Genomic DNA, 20,942 nt, shown 5'->3' with positions numbered 1-20,942 from the left:
GAATGGTAGCTGGGAGCATGGCAAAGAAAATATGACCCAGTGGGATGGGTGTGGCACGTTGGGCAGGAAGGTGTTAGGAGTTGTTTAGCTGATAGGGACAGTATGGGAGCTGACCCAGGGTGGGGTCCGGATTAAAATACAGGTTGACCAACCCTGGGCCTGGTGAGAAAGCTCTACTGAAAACATTAAATCAACAGAGAGGATCCTTTAAGTTCAAGCTCTGAGCTCTTAGACCCTGTGCCAGTGACACAGATGAAACCTCCCGAGCAAAACCGCCCAAGCTTCAGCCTCGCCACCCAGACTGACATATGACTTCTGTCTCCATTCCTTTCAGCTTTAACGTCTCCTAAACCGAACTTGATGGGTCTGCCCAGCACAACAGTTCCTTCCCCTGGCCTCCCCACATCTGGATTACCAAATAAACCGTCCTCAGCATCGCTGAGCTCCCCGACCCCAGCACAAGCCACCATGGCAATGGCCCCTCAGCCAGCCCCTCAACCCCAGCAGCCACAGGTGCAGCCGCCACCGCCAGCAGCCCAGCCACCACCTGCCCCACAGCTCCCGCCGCAGCAGCAGCCACAACGCAAGGACAAAGATGGTGAGAAGGTCAAGGAGAAGGAGAAGGCACACAGAGGGAAAGGGGAACCCCTGTCTGTCCCCAAGAAGGAGAAAGGAGAGGCCCCCACGGCGGCTGCAGCCACGCTCTCAGCGCCACTGCCCGCCATGGAGTATGCGGTGGACCCCGCGCAGCTGCAGGCCCTGCAGGCGGCCTTGACTTCAGACCCCACAGCATTGCTCACGAGCCAGTTCCTCCCTTACTTTGTACCAGGCTTCTCTCCTTACTACGCCCCCCAGATCCCCGGCGCCCTGCAGAGCGGGTACCTGCAGCCGATGTATGGCATGGAAGGCCTGTTCCCCTACAGCCCTGCGCTGTCGCAGGCCCTGATGGGGCTGTCCCCGGGCTCCCTGCTGCAGCAGTACCAGCAATACCAGCAGAGTCTGCAGGAGGCCCTCCAGCAGCAGCAGCAACGGCAACTACAGCAGCAGCAGCAAAAAGTGCAGCAGCAGCAGCCCAAAGCAAGCCAAACCCCAGTCCCCCCGGGGGCTGCTTCCCCAGACAAAGACCCTGCCAAAGAATCCCCCAAACCAGAAGAGCAGAAAAACGCACCCCGTGAGGTGTCCCCCCTCCTGCCGAAACCCCCCGAAGAGCCAGAAGCAGAAAGCAAAAGTGCGGACTCCCTCTACGACCCCTTCATTGTTCCAAAGGTGCAGTACAAGTTGGTCTGCCGCAAGTGCCAGGCGGGCTTCGGTGACGAGGAGGCGGCGAGGAGCCACCTGAAGTCCCTCTGCTTCTTCGGCCAGTCTGTGGTGAACCTGCAAGAGATGGTGCTTCACGTCCCCACGGGCGGCGGCGGCGGTGGCAGCGGCGGCGGCGGCGGTGGCGGCTCATACCACTGCCTGGCGTGCGAGAGCGCGCTGTGTGGGGAGGAAGCTCTGAGTCAACATCTCGAGTCGGCCTTGCACAAACACAGAACAATCACGAGAGCAGCAAGAAACGCCAAAGAGCACCCTAGTTTATTACCTCACTCTGCCTGCTTCCCCGATCCTAGCACCGCATCTACCTCGCAGTCTGCCGCTCACTCAAACGACAGCCCCCCTCCCCCGTCGGCCGCCGCCCCCTCCTCGTCCTCCGCTTCCCCCCACGCCTCCAGGAAGTCTTGGCCGCAAGTGGTCTCCCGGGCTTCGGCTGCGAAGCCCCCTTCTTTTCCTCCTCTCTCCTCATCTTCAACGGTTACCTCAAGTTCATGCAGCACCTCAGGGGTTCAGCCCTCGATGCCAACAGACGACTATTCGGAGGAGTCTGACACGGATCTCAGCCAAAAGTCCGACGGACCGGCGAGCCCGGTGGAGGGTCCCAAAGACCCCAGCTGCCCCAAGGACAGTGGTCTGACCAGTGTAGGAACGGACACCTTCAGATTGTAAGCTTTGAAGATGAACAATACACACAAATGAATTTAAATAAAATTAATAACAAACCAATTTCAAAAATAGACTAACTGCAATTCCAAAGCTTCTAACCAAAAAAAAAAAAAAAAAAGAAAAAAAAGAAAAAGCGTGGGTTGTTTTCCCATATACCTATCTATGCCGGTGATTTTACATTGTTGTCTTTTCTTTTCTCTTTTAATATTAAAAAGAAAAAAACCCTTAACCCTGTTATATTGTGTCCTTTTGAAGGTACTATTGGTCTGGGAAACAGAAGTCCACAGGGCCTCCCTATGTCTTTGGAGCTTAAACCCCTTGTATATTTGCCCCTTTCCAATAAACGCCCCACGTCGATAGCACAGAGGAGCCCGGCATGCACTGTATGGGAAAGCAGTCCACCTTGTTACAGTTTTAAAAAATTTCTTGCTATCTTAGCATTCAGATACCAATGGCTTGCTAAAAGAAAAAAAGAAATGTAATGTCTTTTTATTCTCAGGTCAATCGCTCACACTTTGTTCTGTTTTCAGAATCATTGTTTTATATATATTATTTTTTGGGGTTTTTTTTTTTTTTTTGGTTTGTTTTTATTTTCGTTCCAGAAAAGATTTTTTGTTTTGTTAATTTAAAAACGGGCAGAAAGTATTTGAGAAAAACAATGTGAACTGCTTTAGCTTTCTGGGGATTTTAAGGATAGCTTTTCTGCTGAAGCCAATTTCAAGGGGAAAAGTTAAGCACTCCCACTTTCAGAGGAAAAAAAAAAAAAACCCACACAGAGTGTTGAGGACTTGTAGCTTAAAAAAATAAGTTTTAAAAACTGACTTTCTGTATTTATGATAGATATGACCATTTTTGGTGTTGAGTAGATTGTTGCATTGGAAATGAACTGAAGCAGTATGGTAGATTTAAAAGGAAAAAAAAAAAAACCTTTTGTGTACATTTAGCTTTTTGTATGGTCCAGCTGACAGCTCCTCATTTGATGTTGTCTTGTTCATTCCTAGCAGATAGATTGCAATCCGTTGATTCGCCTAAGCTTTTCTCCCCTTTGTCCCTTAATTCCACTTTCTCTTTCCTCCTCCCACCCTATAATCTCCCATTTAAGGTAGCTTGCCTTCATTTCTTAGAAGGTAGCTGCAGAATTATTTTATAAAACTAAAGAAAGAATTTCAAAGGGTTCTAGGGGTCATTAGGATCCTCACAGATTATTTTTGGTTGGGGAGTTGAAACTTTTTAAAGGCATATAATTCTAGTTATCTACGTCTGTTAGCCTTGTACATTTAGTTTTTATTTATCCTTCTTTTGGTTCTTCTTTTCACCCGATTTTCCCCCTCCTTGTTTGGTAGATGCTTCAAATATTCTTTTCTTAAACTAAAGCATTCGTTTCAGTTTGTGTAATTGGGCTGTGTGCTTTTCTTTTCTAAAAAAGTTTTTGGTTAGGGGTTTGGTTTCTGTGTTTTTGTTTTGTTTTCTTTCCTCTCTCAGAAAAAGAAATTTCGTGCTTTAAATAAAATCCAAAGACACACCCTTTCACTGCTGAGGCAGAAAAAAGGGAAAGGGTTCTTGTTACTTGAGAATTTGTTTCTGATTTAAACAAACAAGACTTAGTTTAATAAAAGAAAGAGTAAAACAAAAGATTCCCAGGTTGTTATGTGCTTCTTCTGCAAGCAGAGAGGCAACTGTTAATGAAATTCCATATACCAAAAGACACATTTTTCACTTCAAAGTTTTGTCCTTGTGTTAGGCAGTCTGAGCGGTGAGTGATCCAGAGCGCAGCCAACAAAGAAGCAGATAGCACTTGTACGTACAGAGAGCAAAAAAGGAACCGTGTGTGAGGCACTTGTGTTTATGTTAATATCCATATTCCTGTAACACACAACGCAACATACACCCTTTCTCATCTTACAAAAAAAAGGCGGTCTGAACTTTGAAAGGAAAACTTTGTGCTGCTATAACGTAGATTTTGGAGACAAATAGATGCTTTGCTGTTTCACATTCATAGCCAAACATCAACCGAAAGAATCTCCCCTTACCCTGAAAGTTGAAGTCCTTCTCCCTTTCATTCTCTTCCTTATGTTTCAAAAGGGAACTTTGAAGACTGTGAATGCAGGTTCCATCTGGTCACCTTTTGGGCTTCTTTCCCCAGTGCAGAAGCCACTCATCGACTTTGCAAAAAGACTGGAGCATTCCAAGATCTGAAAATGGATTTCTTTTTTTTTCTTTTTTAGCCGGGACTATTTTATTTTTATGAATTTGTTTTTAGTTTAATGAAAGAGTAGATCCTGAACTGTTGTATATATTTCTAACTAGGCTGATTGATGCACAGTGCAAATTCCTTTTTTAATTTTTTAAGTAGAAATACTAAAGAATACCATCTAACTATTCATACCAGTATCCAGCTGTAGCATAAGGTGTCAAAAACAAGTACGCAAAATATTTGCTGTTTTAGCAAGCTGTTTCTTTTGACAAGAATTCTTATATTTCTCCCTGTGTTTGAGATGAACATTTTTAAATTTTGAAGTTGTACAGTTTTGTTTTCCATTATTTTATCTTGTTTGTAACTCTATGAAATATATATATATTTTTTGCCATTTAACTGTTGTATGTTACTCTGTGTCTGTATCATATAGAAAAAAAATGTGTTTTTGTTTTTGGTTCTCTATGTGATACCAATTAACAATTTAATACTAGCTTTACCTATCAAATTCTGCTAGGTCTTTTCTGAAAACTTTGTTTTTAAAAAATGATAACTGCTTGGTAATAGTGCAATTTCTACCCCTTTTCCTCCCCCCTCAACTTTAAGTTCATTTCCTTGTAATTTTGCCACCTTCTCCCCAATGGCTTTTTTTTTTTTTTTTTTTTTGGAGCTACTATGCCATCCTCCCTCTGTGAGGCAGAGTGACTGTCAGTGTTTTGGTATGCCATGCCTCGACTTGTGGGTGTGTTTGGCAACAGCAAGGTGGTTGGGTAGAGTGGCTAAGCCTGCTTCCGCCCACCAGTGTTCCCCAGAGGGGTTATTCGAGTGTTTCAACCTGGAGTGGGTTGCATGCTTAATGCTTTCCTCTACAACTGTACCACCCACGTGTATGTTCATTCAAAAAGAAAAAATAATTCTTCTCAGCATTAACCCAGAAGTAGCAAAGCAGTCAGTGATGGTGAAGCTTAGAGGTCAGACATGATGTTTGTGGGCTGACATCCACCGTGGCTGTGACCAGAATCATTTACAAAGCATGAATTCACTACAATGCTCAACTGTTTAGACTGGTCTCACTCAGAGAATTTATTCCTGTAGGTAGCTGAATAGGATATCTCAACTCACTTTTAAAATTAGTTCTTCACCTCCATTATCACTTCATATTTTGGTTGGTTTGTTTTTTTCTGACTTTCCACAGTGTGGGTTGGTGCTGGGCAATGTTCAGTCACAGCACCAAATGCGCCCACAGAATGGGAGTTATTTCTTCCATCCTCCAAAAAGAAACTTAAGAAGGAAACACACACACACGGAAAAGTTTAATAAATCTAGGAAGTTTTTTTTTTTAATTAAAAGCTATTTAAAGATATGAATGTGGCCAAAGTTTTACACAATTGAAAATAAAGTAAAACAGACGGCATGTGTTTAAACCTGAGTTTATCAGGCATGGCAGGAAGTTGCAGGAGAGAGAGGCAGTGACCCAAGCCAGTGCACTTGATGTTCATGGACATATATTTTTTTTAAATAATAAATTAAATTAAAACATTTTAAATAGAAGCATAAATTGAGTTGGTTGGTTGTTGGCGCTGAGATACTGCCCACTGTGAAACAAAGCTTTGACTAGTTCTTTTGTTTATTTACTTCCTTCGGGGGGTGGGGAGGGGGGCAAGTTTGGGTAGGAAAGAGCATACATGAACGTGACCCTGAGGTGAAGAGGTATATGAACAGCCTTTGCAATGTACAAAAAAACAAAAAACAAAACAAAAAAAAAATAGAGCAAGTGAAACCAAAAATGATGTTCTTGGTGTTTTTCTATAATGTAGTCTTGTTAGCTTTTTTGTTACTGTAACAATGCTGATCTCGAACTGTACCAAAATACATGGAGACTAACAGAACCACATGGAACTTTCAAACTGAAAAAAAATTTGTCACAAAAACTTTGTTGTCATAGTTAAGTTGATTGTAGATGGTAATTGAATATACTCCTTTGAAAATATTTCATCAAGTATGTTTCCTGCTCATTGTGATACATTAAAAAAATATGAGCAAAAGTTCTTGTCTCTTGTCACCAGATTTTGTGTGTGTGAGAGAGAGGTTGATGGTTGATCCTGAGGTTGTGTAAACAAGGGCACACAAGCTCTTTGATATTTCTGAGTGTCCTTGTCTCTCCTGGCACTTATGAAGGTGCAGGAAGTGTTGGTGATGGAGCTGACTAGCTTATTTCCTTGAGAAGGGTAAGCCTGACAGCTTGGATGATATTTGGCCCCAAAGAGTTCTAATAGCACTGATACTTTTAATTCATGTTTATATGCAAATTTTAGATACCTGGGACAACAACAAGCAAGGAAATTTTGCTGACGGCGAAGAAAGAGGTAAGATTAACTTCTCTGAAATGGGAATCAGATCCACTGTTGACAACGCAAGGATACAAAAAGTGAGTTGAATTAAATGAATGACTGACTACATTTACCTTTCCTAGCAAAGGGCTTTTAAACTCTGTTAGAGTAGAATTTGAGATAAGAAGAGTCTTCAAAACAGGAATAGCACTAGTATATACAAGAGGAAATTTGGTACTCTTATCAAAAATCCTCCCTTCCAGCAAAAAAGGTGTGAAATTCATTAATAAGGAGTACATCCAAGATCAGACCCAAAGGCCCTTCCACTCATGTCTAATTTATAGCCAAAGCCCGTAAGTAATTTACAGAACTCTAGCAGTGGGCCTGGATGGCACTGCAAGAGAGCTGTCTTCCTGCAAGGTCTGCAGCATCTTTCCTCAGCCAACAAGGGTTTTTTTGCTACACCAGGAGTTGAACTATGAAACCTGCTTCTATTGGCTCAGACAGCCATTGTCTACCAAGTCTTTCTTCTTAGTTCCTACTGCAGGCATTCAAGCAGCAGCAGTGACCCTATTAACTCAACATCTCAAAGAATCCTACAGTGGGTACAGGCATCACCAGAAGCTGGTTCCCTCACTGGTAGCTGGAACCTGTGTGCCGAGCAGGTAGTGCCACTGTCCCTAAGGAAACCCTGCTCTTTCTCCAGGCACTGTACTTCTGGCTGTTCCTGCAGAGGCACATGGCTTCCATCTTAGTGTTCTTGGCACACAGTTAGGTCACTGATCTTTCTTCTGACCCCACAGAAAGGTACATACAGCATGATAAAAACTGTTCAAACCCAAAACCACATCTGCCTTCCTAGGCTATAATTATTTTAAGATATGGCAGGATCACACTGAAATGTTTTAAATGGAACTAGTTTTGCAGTGAGGTTTTTGCTGCTTCAGCTCTTTGCAGGAAGGTGACTACAATTCAAATTCTTAAGATAAATTTTTAATAAGAAAATAAGACAAAACCTTGGTGATGGTTAGGGCCTTTGTATCAGAAAAACCTCTAAGCACCTAAATTACATTGAGAGAGAACTGGATAAGGAGGGACTCCACCTGTTACTAGAAAAGTTTTACACAAAAGGGAAAAGAGGTCTTCTAATCTGGCTGGCAATATCATGCTCATGTGGATATTAATCTACTTGGAATTAACATTTTTCCCCCAGAAAATGTGAAATGGCAACATCTTAGAATGGCTGATATGTGTTAGTCAGGTAGCTGTTCCTAATTTTGCTTTAAAGAAATGTCTGTAGTGCCTAGCTCCTGTTATAGACTAAGGACATTACAAATCTCACTTTTAACAAGTTAGACTTGAAGTTACAAGAGCACAAGCAGTTTAAGAGTCGAGCTGAAGGAAGAGAAGTTTGCACCTGCTGCTCTGCTGTGTAGCCTTAATTACAGGACAGACATGCCCGCTCAGTCTCTGTATATTACTGCTGGGTGCAGACCAGCAAGGCTCTGGCAAAACTTGCAAAATTAGTGCTCTCAGGGCCATTAAAGTAGCCAAAGCTTTCCATTACCTTTATTTCATAGCAAAGATGGTAGGTATCTTCCTTCCTTCTTTGTTCTCTTCTTTTTTTTTTCAGAGAGAGGCATGTTTTTTAAATGTCTTAGCCAGTTACCCTAGATTCCTCTCAAGCTATCTTCTGGAGTTTTTAAATTCCAGATACAAAAAAATTGTTCTTTATCCTTTATGACTGCTTCATTTCTTATCTATATGGAACAAAGAGGCTGTTTAATCCAATTTAGGGATCTCTTATTAATACAAGAATGAAAGAAAGAATGATAAACTGTTTTACTCTTGGGGCAAGATCCTCTGGCCTGAGAAATGAATGCTAAGAAACAACAAAGCCCAGCGTATGAGAATGGCAGACACTCTCCATCTCTGTAACACTGAAAGCTGCTTAGGACACTCACACTGCCTTGCCCTCCAGCACAGCCCCCTGGTGTATCACTACTGTCTCTTAGACCCCCTCTGTAACCCCTTCTGTTAGCATGGCACTTAAAATACACTGTGAAGGTCTGCAAAATTACTTCCTGCTTGTTCCTCACAATAATCTATAAAGAAGGCAAAGTGGGTGACATCGATGCCAGGTGTTCAGGATGGTGAAATAATGAGTGAGGGGAGAAGGCACTGACCATGTGTTCAGTCTCTGTCCGGTGTTCCTCCTCCCTCCACAGTTCAGAGAGAGGGGTTGAGAGAACAGGAGTCAGTCGAACGGGCTTCACCACTGTGACCTGGACGGCATCACTTACTCCCAGTAATATGAGGATAAGGGTACCCGCTTCATAGGCTTCTTGTGAAAATTAAATAAGTTAATATCCATAAAATGCTTCAAACCCTGCCTGGTGCATACTCAGTGCTGAGTATCTGTTGCTCCTATCATTGTAGTATTAACTCTCCACTTGTTTGCTGTAGATCCCTTGGAATCACAGCTCTCTAACTCTTGCTTTACTTCAAGACTGTGGGGACTGCAATCCCATCAAGTCTTTGCTTGATGCATGTTTGCAGCTGATATGTCCCTGTCTGTACATATCTCAGAGGGCATAGAGACTCTTCAGGGTGTTTCTGCCCATGCGTTGTACAGGAGGACTGTACTGAGTCTGCACTTCATTCTCTCCATGCCCAGCTTCTAATGATTAATGTGGTCACAGAAAAGGATGGCTTGTAGTTTGCTTCTGTTTGCCCGAATAGGCATTCCTGACTCGCCATGCTGGTGGGTCAACAGCTTAAATGTCTGGGGTTACAGAGACAGACTAGAAGAAATCGAATAGGATGTCACAACTTGTCCACTGTCATTGCCTTTTTTGAGGTGGTTTGAATACACAGGTTGGGAGCAGTAGTATCTAAAATGAGACTGTGAGAGTAAATGAATCGTACATGAAACAAAACTGAAAAAGGAAAGCACCAAAGGAATGCAGCAAGATCTTTCCAGCCCAAAACACAGGAAGAGCTTTAAAAAAATACTATTATTCTAGTAACCAGCAAAATAAACATCAGGAAGAGGCATGGGAACAACTGAGTAAAAACTACACTAGCAGAGAAAAGGCTTGAGTAGATGATTTCTATGATAGCCTCTGCATATATGAACTCCTCAGGGACACAGGTTTTAGAAGGCTATGGCTCTGTGAACTTTCTCCATTTTTAGTCAAAAACAGCGATGGTATTGGAAATAAGATTGCAGATATTGGTATGAGAGGGCTGGTAAAGGCTATGGTGGATGGCTGGTGAGCCATTTTTCTTTCTCTCTGAGGATAACAACATATAAATGAAGCTTTGGTATACTGCCTGTAGTTAGGACATTATCATATAGTATCTGCTTTGATTTCTTTGTTATATGGTTCTAAGTTTGATTTTTGAATAGTTTTCAAAGTCTGATTTGTAATCAGTTGAACTTATTTGTTTCTTTCAAATAGTGTAAAGATGGTGTTCCACTGTTGCCTCATTTGAATTGTTGCCAGTAGGAAATCTGCTGCCATCCTTATTTTTAATGTTTTTTTTTTTCTCTAGATGAACCCTCTACAGGGCAGGAATAGAGACACAGATGTTGAGAATGGACTTGTGGGCACAGGAGCGGAAGAAGAGGGTGAGACGAAGTGAGAGAGAGTAGCACTGACGTATACACACTACCGTGTGTGAAAGAGACAGCTAGTGGGAAGATTTTTCTCTGTACCACTGGTTTCATCACATCATGTCCTGATGTGCTTTGGTGTAGTTTTAGTTATGTCTCTGTGCTTGGGGTCTGTGGGAGCTTCATGCATCTGTGAAGTACTACTTTTTGTCAAAATTGGAAATTCTTCAAACATTTTTCAAATCTTTTTTCCATCTCTTTCCCTCCTTCTCTCCTTCACCTTCAGGGGTTTCAATTATATATGTATCAGGTCATCTGACGTTAACTCATAGCTTACTGAGGCTCTGGTCTGGTGAGGTCACATTTTCACTGGCAAGGTGTGGGGGCAGGATACTCTGTGCACAGAGTAATCTGTGCACTTCCCACCCCGCTATGGTGGCTCCTACAGGGAACAAATGTGCTTCATTTTTGATCTTTCTGAACTTCTGAACATATCAGTAACAATAACTGCTTTACTGTCATCCTCAGCTAATCCTAAGATGTGTGTAAGTTCTAAGTTGGTTTGATTATTTTCCTCATTATGAATTGTGTTTTCTTGTCTCTTTACAAGACTAGTAATCTTCGATTGGATACCAGTGATTATAAATTTTACCTTGTTGGGTGCTGGACATTTTTGTATTCCTATAAACTTCCAGTTTGTTCTGGGATCCACTTATGGTATACAAAACAAGTTTGAGGGACTTTCTGGTGGTCCGGTGTCTAAGACTCTAAACTCTCATTGCAGGGGGCCCAGGGTGGATCCCCAGTCAGAGAGCTAGATCCCACATGCTGCAACTAAGGGTTTATACGCCACAACCAAAGATCCCACATGCCGCGACAAAGATCTATGATCCTCATGCTGCAACTAAGACCTGGCACAGCCAAATAAGTATACAGAAAAAAAACAATTCGATCCCTTCCAATCTTATGTGTAAGTTTTGTTGGGCAGGACCAGAACACTAATCAAGGGCTAATTATTCCCCATTACTGAAGAAGGACGCTTCTGAGATCTCTGCTCAAATGTTCCATGAACTTTTCCCCACCCTGTATGCACATCAGGTGCCGCTCCCTCTTTTGAGCTGGTTCTTTCCCAACCTGAAGTAGTTTGCTAACATGCATGCGTAATGAGGACCCTGTGACGATCTCCAGAGGTCGCTTCTCTGGTACTCTGTCCTGCAAATTCTAGCTGCCTTGGTTTCCCCAGACTTACCTTTCTCTCAGCTCAGGCTATCTGCTGGGTTCCACCTATGTTCCTCACCCTGTGTCGCAGGCTGGAAACTCTCTTAAGGTGGTAAGGTGAGATAATCAAAGGGCTTACCTTGTTTCTCCTCTCCCAGGGATCGCTGTTCTTCACTGTGTGGTGTCCGGTGTCTCAAGAACCATTCTTTCATCTATTTTTTCTTGTCTTTTTAGTTGTTTCAGCTGGGAAAGGTACATCTGGTTGCTACTGCTCCATCTCAGCTGAAAGCAGAAGTCAAGTTTAGTTTTTAGATAGTGTGTAAGAGTTCTGTGTAACTTTCTAAGTTGTTACCTGTGTTTATGAAATTTCCCAAAAGGTCTGAATTAACTTAGGAGTCTGATCTCCCCAACAGACTTCCCTGGACATGATAGATGCTGACTCACTCTTAGAATCAAAGGTTGCAACTACTTCATCCTTCTGCTTAATTATGTGATGGAGTTAGAAGAAAGGTAGGTAAATGTGTAACTGTAGCCACTTTTTACCTTGCCATAATGCTACACAGAGTGGAGAAACCACTTCCTAGGTTTTGAAGTGTAAGTCAGCCCATGGAGCAGAGGTATGACTGACAGTAGAAACACTATTTCTGTTCTTCCCCCTTGATATAAGGGTTATCACTATTCATAAAGTTACTTCCAGTCTTGGGAAAAAAAATCACTTTCATTTCAATGACATCCTTCATACAGATAATTTTTCAGGCTAACCAAATGTGGCTCAAGGAAATCCATTAATGTGGAAATATGATTCTCACTCAGATGAATTCATTGCACTAAGTAATACAGAAGAATGATAAAAATCAGGCTTCAGCAGACACTAGTCATTCTTGCTAAAGTCAAATCATGTTTTTGTTTGCTATTTTGACAGAAATTTGATCCTACTTAAATTGGGAATACAATAATACATCTATAGTAAATGAAGAGCTTCAAGTGTTAACTCATTACCTGCTTTTAAAAATTTAAGATTTGTTTCAGGGTACTTTTCCCACTATACTTATCTGCAGATAATCTGCTCCACTAACCAGTCCACCTTCAAAGCACACCCTGTACTCTTCCCTCTTTATTTAAAGGCTTAGCTAGTGTCATTCACTCCGTGACATCTATGTCATCACATCTGTCCAGTCCCTTTTCTGACCCCCTCACAGCAGCACATGCCTTGTGTGGCACTGATTTGTGTAGGTATAAATGTAGATGGCCTGCTATCCTACATTTACAATTTGAATGACCAACTAAATGAATTAAAGAATGAAGCAAAGGGTATTCATCCTCATCTTCATCCTCATCCTTCACCTTCATGGGAGGCAAGGTCTCAAATGAGTGAGTACACACATTAATAGAATTGTATGAAATGAGGATGGAAAAATTCAAAATTTTTTCTGTCCCCAAACTTTCTGCAAAGTAAAGGGAGAGGGACGTTTTTCAGCACAGAGAAATGGAAAATAGAAATCAATTTTAAAAAATTAGGTTGGACAGGATAAAAACTATACTAGACAAATGGTTTTTCTAGGAGAGAAAATAATTGCAGTTAAAAAAACAGTCTAGGAATTTGGAAGTACTAGTTGAAACCCTTTGTATCTTTGTCTCCAAACTGAAGGGTGGTATTAAACAGTGGTTTGAAAAATAAAAAACAAACAGTTGTTTGAAAGGAGTTACAAGGTTTTGTTTTTTTTTTTAACGTAAATGCAAATGTTTATAGAATATTTGAAAACTAGGCCTCACCCCAAACCTGGGGGAAAAAAATCAGAATATAATCCTAATAGAGGTAGATAATTATGAAATTTCAAATTTGTTTTCAGGTTTTGCTACCTGGTTTCTTTGGTTGATTCATTAGAAAAAAGATGAGTAGAATATTTTTTATGATTTTCTATCTGTAAACATCTCATACTAGGTATTTCCACATGTCATTCGTGTATAAGTGCAATAGAAAGAAGCTGAGTACAGAAAAAGAGATGCAGACTTCCAGAACTCCATCCAATGAGCTGAGCCATATAAGGCACCCTTCTAACTTTGAAGACTGTTTTGTTATCAAAGAGCTAACCGTGAGTGCTTGCTCAGTTGCCTCAGTTGTGTCCGATTCTCTGTGACCCTGTGGACTATAGCCCACCAGGCTCCTCTGTCCATGGAATTCTCCAGGCAAGAATACTGGAGTGGGTTGCTGTTGCCTTCTCCAGGGGGTATTCTATCAAAGAACTATACAAATAAATATTCCCCCTTTTCCCAGGAAAAGGAGCAGGTCCAGAACGTTTCATGGATAACTTTTACCAAGTCGTTAAGGCCAGTGCAGAGGCAATTTCAAAGCCACTAGAGAAGAATAACGGACTATAAAGAGAGATTTGGGCGGGTCGGGGGGTGGAAACCTTTCACATAAGCTCCAAAATTAAAATTCCCAATCACATGAAAAAGAACATTTACAAAGATAATTAACAATAATCAGGTGGATTTACTTAAAATCTAATGGCCTATGATACTAATGACTACTCTTTATGAAACAAAAGCAGATTAAGTATGACTGAAGAAAATAATCTAATTAAAAATCTTATATATGGGACTTGCCCGGTGGTCCAGTGGTTAAGACTCTGAACCTTTAATGCAGAGGGGGAGGGTTTGATCCCTGGTCAGGGAACTAAGATGCAATATGGTATGGGCAGAAAAAAACAAAATCCTATATGAGAAAAATAGAGTAACAGAATTTAATTCAATAATAAGTGATAATCAGTAGCACAATGATATGGTCATTTTCCAGAATGGAAAAATATTGGCAGACTGAAAGTACACATGACATACCAAGAAAGATGAATGAACTAACCTGATGCTGAGACATACCCCAGTGAAATTACAGGTAATCTGTAAGCTGCTTTTCACCCTGATGGCTTTTAAGATTTTCTCTTTACATTTGGCAAAGATAAACAATTTGACTATGAGAAGTTTTTTTTTTTTTTTAATCATTAAGAACAGGCACAAGAGACAATGGAGTAACAGCCACAAGATACTGAGAGAAAAGAACTAATAATGTAGGTTTCTATATCCTGCTAAACTATCATTCAAGAGTAAGGATAAAGAAATTCTAGAAAAATTGTAATGGAAGATAACTTAAAATCTCTCAAAATCACCCCATGAAAACAGAATTACTACAGTAACAAAACCAAAATCCACAAACACAGTATCTTCACAAACCCCAGATATGAGTAGAAAGGGACAAACCATCAAAGCTACATGCCCTGCAAGTATCTGAGAAGAAGAATCAGATTAGCCTGAGAAAAGGGAAACACTAAAATAGCGAACCAGTACTCATGAGGATGGCTAAAACAAGGAGAGGTTTTGCAGGTTCTCCTTATGGGGTCAGGGAGCTGGGGAGCAAGGCAAGGTAAGACCTGAAAGGGCTGAAATTAAAATGCCACATTTAGGAGAAACTAATCAAAAGGATTAAAACTGAGCAAGACATGGATGGGCTTCCCTGGTGGCTCAGATGGTGAAGAATCTGCCTATGATGCGCAAAACCTGGGTTCGATGCCTGGGTTGGGAAGATGCCCTGGAGGAGGGCATGGTAACCCACTCTAGTATTCTTGCCTAAGAATACTAGAATCACCATGGACAGGGAAGCCTGGCGGGCTATGGTCCATGGGGTCGCAAAGAGTCAGACACAACTGAACAGCTAAACAATGCACACAAAGCAAGACATGGTGAATAGGGAGCGTAAGGAGAAAGGAGGAGAGGGGCAGAGAAAGCATATGGGAGAGAGCTAGCATGAGAGCAGTTGAGAGTACCCACTGAATATTGAGGGAGTGATGTACTCGATTCAGCAGCACATATACTAACATTAGAATGATACACAGGATGCCCACACTCACCACTTCTCATCAGCATAGTGTTGGAAGATATAGCCATAATAATCAAATAAGGAAAAGAAAATGTATCCAGATTGGAAAGGAAGACATAACATTGTCACTATATGTAGATGACGTGATAATCTAATAGAAAACCCTAAACACTCACAAAAAATACTAGAACTGATAAACGAATTTAGCAAGGTAGCAGGACGTTAAGATTAAGTACAAAAATCTGTTGGGTTACTTTATATTGATTATGAAATACCAAAAAGAGCAAGTAAAAAAATGATCCCACTTAAAAATCACATCAAACCACCCCCCCAAAAAAGATCCTAGGATTAAACCTAGCTAAGGAGGTGAAAGATCTATATACTGAGAAATAGAAAACAATGATAAAGGAAACTGAATATGATTCAAAGAAATGAAAGGATATCCTATGTTCTTGGAGTGGAGGAATTAATATTGTTAAATTGGCCATACTACCCAAAGCAATATACAAATTTAATGCAATCCCTATCAAATTACCCATGACATTTTCCACAGAACTTTAGAAAAAATTCCACAGAATTTTAGAACAAATAATCCTAAAACTTATATGGAAGCACAAAAAGGTCCAGAATTATATACAGATGGCAAATAAAACAAATGAAAAGGTGCCTAACATCACTAAAGTTCAAAGTGAAGTCACTCAGTCCTGTCCGACTCTTTGCGACCCATGGACTATATAGCCTGCCAGGCTCTGCTATCCATGGGATTTTCCAAGCTTGAATACTGGAGTGGGTTGCCATTTCCTTCTCCAAGGGATCTCCATGACCCAGGGATCAGACCCAGGGATCAAACCCAGGTCTTCCACACTGCAGGCAGACTCTTTTACCATCTGAGCTGCCAGGGATGCCCTAACTAATTATTAGAGAAATGCAAATTTAAACTACAATCACCTCACATTGGTCAGAATGGCCATCATCAGAAACTACAAATAAATGCTGGAGAGGAACCCTCCTACACTGTTGCTGGGGGTGTAAATTGGTACAGCCACCATGGAAAACAGTATGGAGACTCCTCAAAGAACCAAAAATAGAGTTGTCATAGGATCCAGCAATCCCACTCCTGGGCATATATCCAACAAAAACTGTAACTCGAAAAGATACATGCACCCCAATGTTCACTGCAGCACTATTTACAATAGCCAAGACATGGAAGCAATCTAAATGTCCATCAACAGATGACTGGATGAAAGATGCGGTGTAGGTACACATACATACAGTGGAATGTTAGACATAAAAAAGAATGAAATAATGTCATTTGTAGCAACATGGATGGACCTGGAGATTATCATACTAAGTGCAGTGAGAGAAAGACAAATATCACATGCTATCACTTATATGTGAAATCTTAAAAAGAATGATACAAATGAACTTATATACAAAACAGAAATAGACCCATGGACACAGAAAACAAACTTATGATTACCAAAGGGGAAGGGCGGGGAGGAATAGATTAGGAGTTTGGGATTAACATATACATACTACTATATATATTGGACTGCAAGGAGATCCAACCAGTCCATTCTAAAGGAGATCAGTCCTGGGTGTTCATTGGAAGGACTAATGCTAAAGCTGAAACTCCAATACTTTGGCCACCTCATGCGAAGAGTTGACTCACTGGAAAAGACTCTGATGCTGGGAGGGATTGGGGGCAGGAGGAGAAGGGGACGACAGAGGATGAGATGGCTGGATGGCGTCACCGACTCGATGGACATGAGTTTGAGTGAACTCCGGGAGTTGGTGATGGACAGGGAGGCCTGGAGTGCTGCGATTCATGGCGTTGCAAAGAGTTGGACACAACTGAGTGACTGATATATAAAATAACCAACAAGGAACTACCATATAGTACAGAGAACTATACTCAATATTTTGTAATAACCTATAAGGAAAAATAATCTGAAAAAGAATTTATATAATATATACATACTTTACATATATCACATATGCATGTATAACTGAATTATTATGCTCTATCCCTGAGTAACACAACATTGTAAATCAACCATACTTTAATTTTTTTAAAAATGTAGAGGAAAAAAAGAATTGGGAATTGCCAAAGCAATCCTGAGGTAAAAGAACAAAGTTAGAGGCATAAGCTTTCCAGATTTCAGATAATATTACAAAGCTACAGTAATCAAACCAACATGAAACTGGCACAACAACATTATCAACTGAACAGAATAGAGAGTCCAGAAATAAACCCATACACCTATAGTCAATTAATCTTTTGACAAAGGAAGCAAAAATATACAATGGAAAAAAGTCTCTTCAATAAGTGGTTCTGGGAAAACTACACAACTATATGTAAAAGAACAACATTAAAATATTCTCTAACACCATACACAAAAATTAAGTGGATTAAAGACCTAGATGTAAATTGAGATACTATAAAATTCTTCGAGGAAAACAGGCAGAACACTCTCTGACACAAACTGCAGCAATATCCTTTTGGATTCACTTCCTAAAGTAACTAAAATAAAAAACAAAAATAAATGGGACCTAATTAAATGTAAAAGGTGCACAATGAAGGAAACCATAAGCAAACAAAAAGACAAGTCACAGAAAGGGAGAAAATATTTGCAAACGAAGTGACTGACAAGGGATTTCTTTCTAAAATATACAAACAGCTTGTGCAGCTCTATGTAAAACAAACAAACAACAACAACAACAAAAAAAAAAAAACCAGCAACCCAATCAGAAAATTTAAAGATTTAAATAGACATTTCTCCAAAGAGGACACAGATGGCTGAAAAACACCTGAAAAGATACTCATCACCACTATCTAGCAGAGAAATGAAAATCAAAACTTCAATGAGGTATCATCTCATATTAGTCAGGATGGCCATCATTAAAAAGTCTACAAACAATAAAAGCTTGAGAGGGTGTGGAGAAAATGGAACCCTCTTATACTGTTGGTAGAAACGTAAATTAGTACAACCATTATGGAAAACAGTATGGATGTTCCTTAAAAAAACAAAAATAGAATTACCATATGATCCAGCAATCTTACTCCTGGGCATATATCCAGAGAAAATTATCATTAGAAATGAGGGACTTCCCTGACAGTACACTGGTTAAGACTTCACATTTCAATGCAGGGGGTGCGGATTCAATCCCTGGTCTGAGATCTAAGATCCCACGTCTCAGGGCCAAGAATCAAAACATAACAAAATCAATACTATAAATAATTCAATAAAGACTTTAAAAATAATCCACATTAAAAAAATCTTTTATAAAAGAAATGATACATGCACCCCAATGCCCATTGCATCACTGTGTACAGCCAAGACATGGAAGCAACCTAAATGTCCATCAACAGAGAAGTAGATAAAGAAGACTGTAATACAAATATACAAAGGAATATTACTCAGCCATTAAAAATTACAAAATAATGCCATTTGCAGCAACATGAATGGACCTAGAGATTTTCATGCTAGGTTAATAAGTCAAACAGGGAAAGACAAATATCATATGGTATCATTCATATGTAGAATCTGGTTTTTAAAAATGTTACAAATTTACTTATTTACAAAATAGAAACAGATTTACAGATATGGAAAACAAACTTATGGTTACCAAAAGGGAAATGAAGTGTGAGGGGGAGGTGGGGTGAGGAGGAGGTTAAAATCAGGAATTTGGGATTGACATATACACACAACTATATATGTGCTTATCTGTGTAGTCACATCTGAGACTCTGTGACCCCCTGGATGGTAACCCACCAGGTTCTTCTGTCCATGGAATTGTTCCAGGCAAGAATACTGGAGTGGGTTGCCAATTCCTTTTCCAGGGGATCTTTCCGACCCAGGGATTGAACCCGTGTCCCTTGTGTCTCCTTGGCCCATGGAGAGTAACCAACAAGGACGTACTGTATATCACGGGGAACTCTACCATTATTCTATGATAATCTATATGAGAAAAGAATCTAAAAAAGAATGTATATATGTATAACTGAATCACTTTGCTTTGTATCGGAAACTAACACAATACTGTTAATCAACTATATTCTAATGATTTTTTTTTAATTGGTGCAGCTACTATGGAACACAGTATAGAAGTTCCTCAAAATATTAAAAACAGAACTACCATATGAGTCAGCAGTTTCACTTCTGGATATTTATCCAAAGGAAATGAAATCACTATCTCAAAAAGATATCTGCACCCCATATTTGCTGCAGCATTGCCATAGACATGAAAACAATCTAAATGTTCCTCAGTGGGTGAATGAAAAACAAAAGTGTGATGTATATATACAACGGAATATTACTCAGTTTTAAGAAAGGAAATCTATTTGCAACATGTTCGGTAACCTTGAAGGTATTATACTAACTAAGTCAGTCGAGGAAGGACAAATAAAACTAAGCTCCAACTTATAGGTGGAATAAAAAAAAAAAAAACGAACTTAGAGATACAGAGAACAGATTGGTGACTGCTAGAGACTGGGGAAGTGGGTGAAATAAGTGAACTAAGTGAAGGGGGTAAAAAGGAACAATCTTCCGGCTAGAAGATAATTACATCCTGGGGATGTAATGTATAGCACAGTGACTATAGTTCTATTAACAACACTGTATTGTAAATTTTAAAGTTGCTAAGATAGTAGATCTTAAAAGTTCTTATCACAAGACAAAATCTGTAACTATGTGAGGTGGTGGCAGTATAGTCATTAACTCATGTCCAACTCTTGTGACTCCATGGACTAAGTAGCCCACCAGACTCCTCTATCCATGGGATTTCCCAGGCAAGAATACTGGAGCTGATTGCCATTTCCTTCTCCACTCCACAAAATCTCAGGGGAATAGAGATTAAAGGCAAAAAGTGATTCTGATGTCACATATCCACAAGATTAGCTACAAATCTGACAATACCAAGTGTTGCTATAGATTTTGAATTCTCTTAAAAATTAATGTGGGCATGTGAACTGGACAACACTCTGGCATTATACAGTAAAGATGGAGATATGCATGACATATAACTCAGCAATTCCACTCATATTTGTATACCCTAAAGAAACTCATCCGTAGGCACTCACTTGCAACACAAAAGCATTCTTCTAGCAGCTCTTTTTTGTGAAGACCCCAAACTGGAAATTCTTTTATTTATATATCTATGCTTACAAAGTAAAACTTTAGAGAAAACAAAGAACAGAATTTCCATGAAAGCCAGGAGAGTGATTATGTTAAGGGTGTGATGAGAAAGGGGCATGTGGAAAAAAGAAGGTGCTTCTGGATTTCTGGGGTTCTATTTCTTAACCTGGGTGATAAGTTTTTCCTTTATATGATTCAGTTAAACTCGACTTTTAAGTTCTTTAAGCCCTTTTCTGCTTGTGTGTTTTCCCCAGTAAATATACAAGATGGATTTTTAAATATTCAAGATGCAACACAGATTATATAATAAGCTAGAGTTTATATGTATATATAATACACAAATAAATAACATATATTTACTTTATACATATATAAATCTATATGTACAAGAATGTGAGTATGTGCACAATGAATATCTGATGGATTCAAAAGATACTAATAACAGCAGTTGCTTTTGAGGAAAGTAGGAGTCAGGGTGGGAGAGAGACAATTTTCACTGTATTCTCTTTTAACTGTTTGAATTTTTTCCCAAATATACTACTTTTAAAAAATGTGTTTTAAGTGTTATTTAAAATGTAACAAACAACAAAAG

At 40.0% G+C, this 20,942-nt stretch overlaps 1 protein-coding gene and 1 long non-coding RNA gene across 3 annotated transcripts in view; one reads left to right on the top strand and one right to left on the bottom strand.

Annotated features, from left to right (window-relative positions):
* ZFHX3 (zinc finger homeobox 3) overlaps positions 1–5,929 on the top strand; it is a 242,341-nt gene extending 236,412 nt beyond the window's left edge. The window contains exon 10 of the mRNA XM_040253212.1: positions 335–5,929. Within this exon, the coding sequence (XP_040109146.1) occupies positions 335–1,983 (1,649 nt within the window). The 3' untranslated portion in view covers positions 1,984–5,929. The remainder of the gene's footprint in view (positions 1–334) is intronic.
* Positions 1–20,942, bottom strand: part of LOC120872677 — a 141,991-nt gene that overhangs the window by 4,296 nt on the left and 116,753 nt on the right. The window contains exons 3-4 of one of the 2 annotated variants that reach the window (XR_005723309.1): positions 11,481–11,623; positions 2,932–4,172 (exon numbers count right to left, since the gene is read on the bottom strand). This is a non-coding gene — a long non-coding RNA (uncharacterized LOC120872677). Of the gene's footprint in view, positions 1–2,931; positions 4,173–11,480; positions 11,624–20,942 lie in introns of those variants that run through there. The other variant, XR_005723310.1, reaches the window with a different exon arrangement.

This window comes from Oryx dammah, unplaced genomic scaffold (assembly GCF_014754425.2).
Source record: "Oryx dammah isolate SB20612 unplaced genomic scaffold, SCBI_Odam_1.1 HiC_scaffold_13, whole genome shotgun sequence".
Classification (NCBI taxonomy): Eukaryota; Metazoa; Chordata; class Mammalia; order Artiodactyla; family Bovidae; genus Oryx; species Oryx dammah.
Note: the sequence above shows the minus strand (reverse complement) of the source record. Positions and strands in the feature narration are given on the sequence as shown.